Consider the following 9983-nt stretch of genomic DNA (forward strand, 5'->3'; position numbering starts at 1 on the left):
AGATGCCAATCTGAGGTTGTTTGACTTGCTTGTCTAATATAAATTGCAAAACATTGATACGTGTCCTTATCTAGTCTCCATGAACCATGGGCATCATTGTGGAAATCTACCCCCCCCCCCCAGAATTCCTATACCATATTGCCTTTATTTTGATAGCTGATATTCCAATTTCTAGGATATTCAGCTAGTTTCACTTTTCCTTGCCATGTGCTTTGTTTTTTGAAGATCTAAGATCCACTTTATTTAGATGAGGAAAGATAAAGTGTACATCTGCCTATGGAGATAGGCTTGGAACAAGGATAGATAAGATGGGGTTTTTAAAGAGGGAACTTTAGGCTTGGCCCATTGCAGGGAGGAACATTTAGCTTAGTGGCAGGTATGCCATGACTCCTACAAAGGGGTTGCTGAACCTTTATCTTTTGAGCACCACTGAGGCAATCTATAACTTACTTTGGAGCTTCCACTGCCCTGGCCACTTAATTTCAGAGATATTGGTTTCTCGGCAAAAGTATCATATACATTTTTACTCAAAAGCCCAAACAATTTCTATTACATCATCAGCAATTGAGACCACTGGCTTTTTAAAATTTTTTTATTTTTTCACTCATCATTTATTTACAAATACACATTATAACTTTTATATACATTGCACATTTACATGGTAGAAAAGTACAAAACTATATATTTAAATGAATTTATATTTAACTTGCCATGTTTGAAAATATAAAATTGCATCAGAAAAAAGTGTTATGAAAAGCAAGAAACTTGAACTGATAAAGCTTTGATATAGTTTTTCATGACACGCTAGGTGAAAATAACTAATTTAAAAGGTACAGCAGACTAGCTTAAAGGAAACACCTAACAAAAGGTTGAATATGTAGCAATCCCCTTCCTTCAGGCCCCTGACACCCATATCTTTGGATCTGCAACATCTTAAAAGTACATTACTAGAAATGCAGTCAGCCCCTCTCTCACAAATGTCTTCATCACAAGAGAACAGAGTAGGAGTTTCCTCAAGATGTATCCTCTGTACCTTCTATTTGAGTCAGTTATAATGCCTTTTGGTCAGTCAAGATTCCTTGTAAACAAAACCCGAGGGATCATATATGTACAGAACAGGCAGCGAAGAATCCAATAAATAAACATGACAGAAACTGACATGCAAGTTTGTTAAAATGGAAAAGAGTCTAACAGTGAAATGAAGGGAGACAGATGAGTGAGTGAATAATAAGGAATGGACTTAAATGGTTTACAAGGAAAAAAAAAAGCTTTTACTTTACAAGCAAGAGACCTCACAATAAATAACAACTGCTCTTCCTTTCACGAATAAATTTCTTCAAAAACAAGGTGTACAGTCAACCAGACATTTTATGTATAAATTATAAAACATGACACAGTATAAATAAATGTCTACAAGTCTCAACTATGGGCCTCATCCAGTAGACCTCACAATGACTGCCTCTCCGGGTCCAATGAGTAACAAGGTGGCCTGGGAGAGAGCTTTAGGACAAAGGTCCTTTATGTATACTTTTCCCCCCAAATAAATAAGCATACACTTATTTACAGTATGGACAATATATATTTTTCTTTTTTCTCTTTCTTTCTTTTTTTTTCTTTTTTCTTTTTCTTTTTTTTTTTTTTTTTGCCCAAAGGCTATGTCAACACTGAAAATTGGTGGAGGGTTTACCACTCTAGAATAGAAGATATAGGAAAGCTGTAGTCCTGGTCTTCATCTTCCTCCTCCTCCTCGGTGTCTTCTGAAATGGCTAGATGGGGGAATACAGGGGAGCTGCTGTTTAAATACGGACAACAACAGCGCAGAAGCAGCTCAGTGTATGTTTTCAAAGCCCTCTGAAATAGCCATATTACAGCGTTGCATTTTTATGTGACTTGCAGTAAGATTTTTTTTTTTTTTGCTTTTTGGCATCTGCTGTTATGCATTAAGTTTTAAAAAAATGTTTTTTAAAAACATTATCTATGAAGTCAAAAACTGCAGAAAGTTCTGAAGAATCAATGGCTCAGGTTTTACGGGCAGATTCCTGAAATTAGATAAAAAGCGCTCGTGTTCTAGGTATAACTGCTTTGGGTTCTTAATTCAGAGTTAGTAGAGGCAACTGCGCAAAGCAGCAGCCCATGTATGATAATAGAAAGCTGTCTTTGAAAAAGAAAAAAAAACACCTTTGAAGCAGTTAGTTTAGATTCAAGTGTTAATAAAGCAAAGCACACTACTAAAGCTAAAGAAATTAGGGGTGAATGACTGGAAACAGGTTTATAGAGGCGACCCCATTGATGATCGTTGGACAAGTCCTAAGGGCCCAGAATAATTCCAGGCAGTTTTTCTGTGGATTGCTGAATTGCTGGTAAAACTTAGCAGCTACCTAACTGGGCTTATATGGGGAGGTTTTTGTGCTTTTTTACATCGCATTCCCTAGGGCCTGCCTGGGAAAGCTTTCAATTTCAGAAAGGTTAGAAATCACACTTACAGTTGCAAGATCCAGAATGCTTTACTTCCAGCAGCACACCTGAGGAACAGGCCGCTTCCTTCATGGCACATTCACTGGCGTAGGTGGCATTGTCACTGGCACAGACAGGCTCCTCAGACTTACTCTCAGGGCACAGCTCATCGCAGAGGGAACAACGGCCTCTGCCAACCTTGAAATCCCATAAGCACTTTTTTCCACCAGTGCACTGGATGTCTTCACAGGACTTTGCTTCTAGGATATAATACACCTGTGATGAGTAAACTCATTTCCCCTTTGCCCCCTTTTCTCTAGTCTCCTATCAATAAATGTAAACATATAACATACCTTATTACTCATTAAGGGGGTTAATGGAGATATGGTGCAAAAATGTTCTTTTAAAAAACCGGTGAAACTCAACACACACACACCCTTCATACTATAATTAGTGCATGAAAATACTGTAGTATTTTTTGGGGAACCGGATTTCACAATATCTGTGAGTTAAATATACATATTTATTTATTTCCCATAAGTGGGATCTTAAAAAAAAAAAGTTCCATTAGTTATCAATCTGAGAACAGATTTTAGGAACTGTTAAGTAATTATTTCTTGCTTCCAGCAAGTCTAGCACTTTAAAAGATGTGTAAAAGTGAGTGAGGTCTTGGGTTTCTATGAAGGAAAATTGTTTCCTGTGTCTTGCTGTCATTTCAATATATGTGCTGATGCTTCTGGAAGACTGTGCTGTGAGCAGGACAGTTTACCCAAACTGGAGAATATTTCTCCCTTTGCTGAAGCTACGTGTTTGGGGAGGCTTTAGGCTTATTTTAATGACAGAATTAGCCTTTTTCCCTTTTCCCATTTATTTCTTTTCCTTTCTCAATCCAGAATACCTACTGATACACTTTCCCTCATAGGCCAATCCAATAGATCTGCCCAGTAGGCAGGTAGCCTTTCTCAGGTGACAGGCACTGGAGTAGGTCACTCCATCATTCCCACAGAGATACTGTTCTGAGGAGGTGGGCTCTGGGCAAATGCGGTTACATGTCACACAGTAGGCATTATTAGTCTGGTCCACCACACATGTGGAGCTGCCTGGACAGAAAACATCCCGACAGGTCTCTGAAACAAAGAGAGAAACACACGTTAATAGGCACCTTCCTGTACTTTGGGACTCAGCATTTGATACTATCAAGGAAATCATGAATGGAAGCATCCAGCTTTCAAAAATTTATTTTGGGAACGCTGTGGTTTTCAAAAAAAAAACAACTGTGCCTCTGGGTTGCCTTCAGTGTTCTTAAGGAGTCATTAGAAAAGGGTTACTTTATTTGATATCATTATTCGTATCATTAGGCTCTTACTGTGACTACACCATCCCCCAGGGGTCTTGCTGTGGGACTGCCTCAGGTTGAAAGCTGGAGGAGGGGCGACCTACTTTTACATTTGCCTTGGTACTGGACTTCCAGTTCCGGCTGCTCTTTACATCTGGCCTTGAGGAGAGCACATTCGTTGCGGTAGGTTTTCCCATCCAGCCCACAGACTGGGCCTTTCCAGGTGATGTTAGAACAATCCGGGGCGCAGACGCAGCGGGGTTTGTTCTTCTTGTTCATTCGGCATTTTTTCCCGGGCCCACAGTCCACGTTCTCGCACGTTTCTAAGAGTTGGAAAGAGGCAGGGGATTAAAACCAGGGCCAGGCACCAAACAGGTCAGCCAGGAGGGCTTCGGGTGCCTTGCGCAATCACGCAGCCGGGAGTTCAAGCCTGAGGGGTCTAGGCTCTCGCCCAGAAATTGAGGAGGGGTGGGGGACAGATTTGTGTTCCCATACCCAAATCTCTCTCAAAGTGAGAGGGTTGGCTGGTGTCACCACCGCATTTGGCTAAGAGGTCAGCGAACCTCTGCAGATCTTGTTTTGCCTGTAGTATACGACTGCCAAAATTCAACGCCAATGGCTTACCGGGGCTGGAGGCAGTTAGGGGGAACCCACCAACAAAGCTCTCCCAGGCTCAAACAAACGCCAGCTGGGCAGTGGGGAAGCTGAGGGTAAGACGCCCTCTACTGAGGGCCTGCAAATTGGGGAGGAAGACCCTTACCTTTACATGGGATGCAGTTGGGGGCACCTCCATTGAAAATCATCCACTTGAAAAGTGTGTTGTCATTTACGTCCTCCTCGGTCCAGGAGGTGCTCAGGCGGCCGGTGCTGCAGCACTCCTCCTTGGTCAGTTCGGTTTTATACAGGACCTGGCAGCGGCCGTTTTTTGCTTGGCGGAGCCAGCAATTCCCAGCTGCGGGGAGACAGGGGTGGGGAGGTGGGCAAGTGAGCGGAGGGGTTCGGGTAGGGAGGCGGTGAGCTTTCGAGGCAAGGAAACCCTTCGGGGATGGGGAGGGAGTGAGCGTGGAGGAGGAGGCGAGAGAGAAGAGAAAAGCAGAAAATAAATAGGTGGGAATGACGGGGTGTGTAAAGGGTGGGGGGGGGGGAGCCAGATTGAAGAAGTGGGAGGTGGGCTAGGGGGCGGTGGGGAGGGAGGGCGAGAGCGAGAAGCCAGAGCGCCCCAGCCATATCAATGTCAGTTACCAGTGACCCAGACACAACACGTGCAGCTTGCATTGACTTTTACTAGACTGTTTACTTTTATTCGTCCTATTTCATAACCTGCAGCGACTCGAAGAGCAGATTAAAGAACCTGACAAAAACAGGATGCGACGGATGTTTTTACATGTTGGTTTCATGTGGGCGGTAAAAGTATTATTTGTGACAGGGGTTAAGAAAGTAGGAGAACTTAAGAGTAAGAAAAAAGGGGGGGGGGAGGGTGGAGAGGCTGAGACAGACACCTACAGGAACAGATCAAGCAAAAGGAACTTGAGAAAAATGAAAGCAAAAAAGCAAAAGCAACTGAGCCTTGCCCGGAGCTGCCCCGTGCGGCCTCAAGGCGCAGCCCTCCCGACGGTCCCGTTTTGCAATCCGCCAGATCCAGAGGACGCCCGCGGCCACCGCGATCTTTCGAAATCTCCGAGGGCTGCTTTCCCCGGCGCCCACGTCCCCGGCACCTAGGCAGCGCCTCGCCCCGAAAGGCGGGCAACTCAGAGTAGTGCGTTGCAGACCGCGAGGGGCAGTGCCCGGTGGCCAGTTTACAACACACATAAAATGTTAATGCTAAAGCCAGGAAAGTTACAAGTCCGTCTCAAGAAGAGTGTAGGGGTAAAAAACCCAACCAACCAAGTAAATAATAATAATAAAGGGGGGAGGGGCTTCCACCGTCTCATGGTAATATATATCTCATACCTACCAAGAAATCTTTGCAAGTAATTCCCCCCCCCTTCCTCCTTTTTAATGTTCGGATTTGGTCAGAAAGACCTCTCGTGAATCATCCCTATAATCTTAACAATATATTGAACAGCAAGCTGCTTTTATGATTTTAAAAAAGTCTGCCCAAAGACTAGCAGAAATAAATAAATATAATTAAAAAAATACTTTGCTCTTACTGCATCTCAGAATTTAAATCAATTGTGGGCTCTTCACTGTTCTACAGAAAGTTAACATGAGGAATGAGGCAAAGAAAAAAAATTGTAAACTACTGAAAACAATCAGGGGTAATTTTTTTTTTTTTTTTTTTTGCGGGTTTGGGGGAGGGTGTTGGAAGAAGCATCCACTAGGCAGAAAGCTACTTCCCTCTAAAATTTTCGGCACCCACATTTCCAAGTTTGGGCAAAGTTTCTGAAACCACGTCCCTCAGCCACAGAAGAAATTTCAGTATCCCCCTCCCCAATGCAGTCATTTTTTAAAGTATCCAAAAGATGTAGGAGGTAGAGAGGTAGACTGTAAGCGGGTCGACAGAAATCTCCAGGCTACTGATGCTTTTCCCCTTCTTCAGAGCCAAACAGGGGAGATAACATCTAAACTCATTATGTCCAGAACTTGGAGCATCTAACCCTAACTACTGAGACAGGCTCCAGCTCACTCCCTTTCCTTTTAAAGGATAACCCCGCTCCAAACTCGGCTCCCAGTCCTAAAGTGTCACTGCCTTCAATTTTCCCACTCCTCTCCATCCCGGACTTCCTAAGTTGGTCCAACATCTAAGAGCAGCGCGGCTCAGAACAGACCCAGTGGAGACGACTGAAAAGTACAAACCCCTGTCGTCTGCCGAGCCTCCCAGCGCATCCCCCTTCTCTTACCCTGGGCGCTGCGGTCCTCCATGAACTGGCAGAGCAGCAGCAGCAGGAGGCATAGCCCGCCGGGCTGGTGCCTGGGACGGACCATTCTGGGGTCTGGCGCGGGACGAGGAGCGCGACGGTGCGGGGAGCAGGCGCGGCGGCGAGTGGTTCCGGCGAGCGGCGCGCGTCGCAGAGGCGAGCGGCGGAGGGCGCAGCGATCCCGGCGCAACCCCGCGCTCGCCGCCGGCCGCCCGCGCGATTCAATGGACGTCAGAAGCCGGGCGCAGCCGCGCTTTAAATCTAGACGGGGGTCTCCGCGGTTTGCGGTGGGCGGTCTCCCAGTGTGTGGGGCAGTGGGAGGGCGGCCTCGAGCGAGGGTGTGCGCGGCTCCTTGGGGGTGGGGAGCTTTTAAAAGTTCAGTGTGAATCAGGTGACATTTCCCACCTTCTGGAAACCCTTCCCAATTATCTGGTGGAGGTGCCCGAAATCAAAGCGGCAGGAGGGTATCGCCGAGTTCTTATTTGCGTAGGAGCGAGAGGGAGGGGGCAGGCGACCGGGGCGGGAGGGGGGGTGAGGGCGACGCTTCGGGGGTGGGGAGTGGGGAAGAACACCCACTTCAAGTCCTGCAAGCCGCCGCTCGCAGGCAGCGCCGGCGCGCCTGGGACGGCGTGTGTGTGTGTGTGTGTGTGTGTGTTCGTTCATGGTGGTGTGTGAGTGTGTGCGTTGGGGGGGGGGGCATGGTGGGCTGGGGGTGGCGGCTGGAGGAGCAGAGCGGGGCGAGAATTGGTCTTCGCATCGCCGCTCCGCTCCAAGAAGACTTTTGCAAATGCCCGGCGATCCCCGAGCTGCTGAAACACCCCACTCCGGGTCTGTCGCTGGTGTTTAGGCCCCTGTAGCCTAGCGCGGGACACCGCGATGTTTTGTGTCTGGGTCTGCGCGTGCCGAGTTCTTCGGCCACCTCGAGCCCAGAGTTGTGGCTGGGAATCCCAGCCCCGGCACCTTCCACCCCGGCTGAGCCCGCCGAGACGCAGCCCTCGGTCTCGACGAGTCAGAAGCAAACAAAAATGTTTAACACCTCAGGCCCGGTCTCCCCCCAGTCTCAGTCTCACCCTCTCCATTTCTTTTCTATTCTTTTCTACCCTTTCACTCCGCCGCGTATGGAGTTGGAGCCCGGAGCTGGGGCGCCGACGTAGGCGGTCTGCTGCCCCCACCCCCCACCCCCCCGCCTCCGAGACTCCCCAGTTTCTGTCCTGTATGTCTCGGTCTGTCTCCCAGTCTCCTTCTCGGCCTCTCTCTGTCTCTGTCTCTCTCGGTTCGCGGAATAAAAAAGATTGCAACATCGATAATGAACTTCTGTAGCCTCAGTTTATTAAGCACAGTGGCTGGCATTCTTCGCTGAAAGTTGGCGGGTCTCTCATTTATAACATTTTTGGCACCGCTGAATGAAACTGAGGAGGCGATATTTCCTTTTATATAAAATGATTACTTCACGGAAAAAGCTATATTGTTTATTCCAAAAGCTGCCTTTTAAATTTCTATTCTTTTCGCTTCTGGAGCCCGAAGGACAACAGACAGCGAAGTATGCAGACAAAATTCTTGGACATTCGCAGGTCACTGGGATTTGTTCTCCTACGGATTTCAAATCCTCCCCTCTTTGCCCCCAACCCCCCTCAAGCCTTCCCCTGCCAGACCGCCCCCCCCCCACGCCTCCTTTTGCCCTCCCCCCCATCTTCCACCACCTCCCTCCCACCCCCTCCACAACTGCAAATAACTCAGTGATAACAGATTTTTTTCCACCAACTGCAGGAGATAGTGCTAATCTTTTAATAAAAGATCCCATTACAATGGGATCTGTCTGGACAGACTATAATAGATCCCGAAATACAGCCGTGCTAATATTAGAAGACAGTTGTTTGGGTGCCTCTCTGACGGGCCCAAGCCCCCCTTTGAAAGTGGGCATGAATCACAAAGCCCCACGGCCGCCGCACCTGCACCGCGCGCATTGGGTGCAGCAGGCTGGTAAAAACGGGTGACCTCGCCGCTGCTTTTCGCTTTATAATTACCGTCCTGAGGACGGGAGGGGAGGGGCGCGGGAGGCGGACGTTGGCTTTTTGCTCGCTTCAGACGGCTCTGGGCGCTCCATAGCCTTCTTAATCTTCCAGATTTATTCTTTCTCTCTCTCTTACCTCTTCTCTCTTTCCCTCCCGTCCTCCCACTCCTTCTCTTTTCTCCTTCCCTCCCTCTTCCCAGACTCTGCCCATACTCTCCCCCCTTCTCCCTCCCCTCTTTCCTTTCCCGTCTCTCTTCCCTCCAATGCAGCATTAATGTAGAGTTGTTTAGTGCCCTCTAATGGCAGACGACATTAACAATTAATAGCAAATTGTCCCCTTTGCAGGAGCCGACACTCCATGGCAGAGTTCCAATGTTGAATTTGTTTCTTCTTTATTCAGACAGATGGATACAGTGCTTATATAGTAATGTGCTGGAGGGAAAGTTTGTTTTCTCCCCTTCAAATCTTTTTTTTTTCCTTGGGAAAATTTAGTTGAAGGAAAGGGGAAAGCTAACAACTAGTCATTTTTTTTTTTTTGGTATAGATTTGTTTTGCAGGAAGAGACATAGCTTCTGTTTCATCAAAGTTTATCAAATGTGTCTAGAGTTGGAAAATAAATACTCTAAATACATAAATGACCTTAGATGGTAGATGGTTGGATCTTATGGCAGTGCTACCAATAGCCATTAAAACATTTTAAGACCCAAATGTAATTATATGATTTCCTATTTGCCCCCATTTGAATATGTTTATTGGTCCTGAATCTTCTCTAGCCCCTGGAAGCTGAAAAAATCTAATTGTAATTATATTTTTCATTTTAGGACCATACAAAACATTTAAATTTTACTCATGTCTCATTGTATATGAAGTCATTTTGCCTAGAGGAATGTGGGGTCATATTTTGTAATGCATAGTTTATTTTCTCAATAATTTGGGGAATATTGTTTTAAAGACCACAATTTCCTCATATTTCATAACCATATAGCAATGAAAATAGTGATGTAATTTGTATGTTCTCATGATTTAACTCATCCATTTACATGTTGCAGGTAGAATATGTTGATGTAAAAAAGAGCAATATGACAATATGACATTTTTGGTGGGAATATCTATGTGGCTAAATGAAGATTAGAACAAAGGCAATTTTGAGGGGTTAATCAAAAAAGTGTTTTACCTGGACTTTTGAGGAAACACATTTGGTTTATTCAGATAGTGTTTTAGTTTGTGTATAATAGAAACAACGGGGGAGTTCCTGTCATGGCTCAGGGGAATCAAAACCTACCACTACCCGTGAGGATACGGGTTCGATCCCTAGTGTCCCTTA

General features: G+C 46.1%; 1 protein-coding gene across 3 annotated transcripts; it reads right to left on the reverse strand.

Moving 5' to 3' along the window:
- Positions 1-574: 574 nt before the first annotated feature.
- FST (follistatin) lies at positions 575-7120 on the reverse strand. 3 transcript variants are annotated; one of them, XM_047762637.1, is made up of 6 exons: positions 6631-7120; positions 4551-4742; positions 3895-4113; positions 3357-3581; positions 2484-2711; positions 575-1766 (listed from the first exon to the last, which is right to left on the reverse strand). In XM_047762637.1, exons 1-6 carry the CDS (start codon positions 6713-6715, stop codon positions 1684-1686), a joined length of 1032 nt encoding a protein of 343 aa, XP_047618593.1. In that variant the 5' UTR covers positions 6716-7120; the 3' UTR covers positions 575-1683. The 3 variants fall into 3 exon arrangements, with proteins under 3 accessions (XP_047618593.1, XP_047618507.1, XP_047618632.1); XM_047762551.1 differs by having other exon boundaries at positions 2484-2714; positions 6631-7118; XM_047762676.1 differs by having other exon boundaries at positions 575-2039; positions 2484-2714; positions 6631-7118.
- Positions 7121-9983: the final 2863 nt, after the last annotated feature.

Source organism: Phacochoerus africanus, chromosome 1 (genome assembly GCF_016906955.1).
Source record: "Phacochoerus africanus isolate WHEZ1 chromosome 1, ROS_Pafr_v1, whole genome shotgun sequence".
In the NCBI taxonomy this organism is placed as follows: domain Eukaryota; kingdom Metazoa; phylum Chordata; class Mammalia; order Artiodactyla; family Suidae; genus Phacochoerus; species Phacochoerus africanus.

What these genes read in the sequence shown, in the direction of transcription:
- FST (XM_047762551.1), bottom strand. Translation starts at nt 6,715, where the DNA reads ATGGTCCGTCCCAGGCACCAGCCCGGCGGGCTATGCCTCCTGCTGCTG. An exon ending in GTACCAAGGCAAATGTAAAA is followed by an intron (nt 3,582 to 3,894) that starts GTAGGTCGCCCC and finishes TCTTTGTTTCAG; the next exon opens with AGACCTGTCGGGATGTTTTC. An exon ending in CTATGAGGGAAAGTGTATCA is followed by an intron (nt 2,715 to 3,356) that starts GTAGGTATTCTG and finishes ATTATATCCTAG; the next exon opens with AAGCAAAGTCCTGTGAAGAC.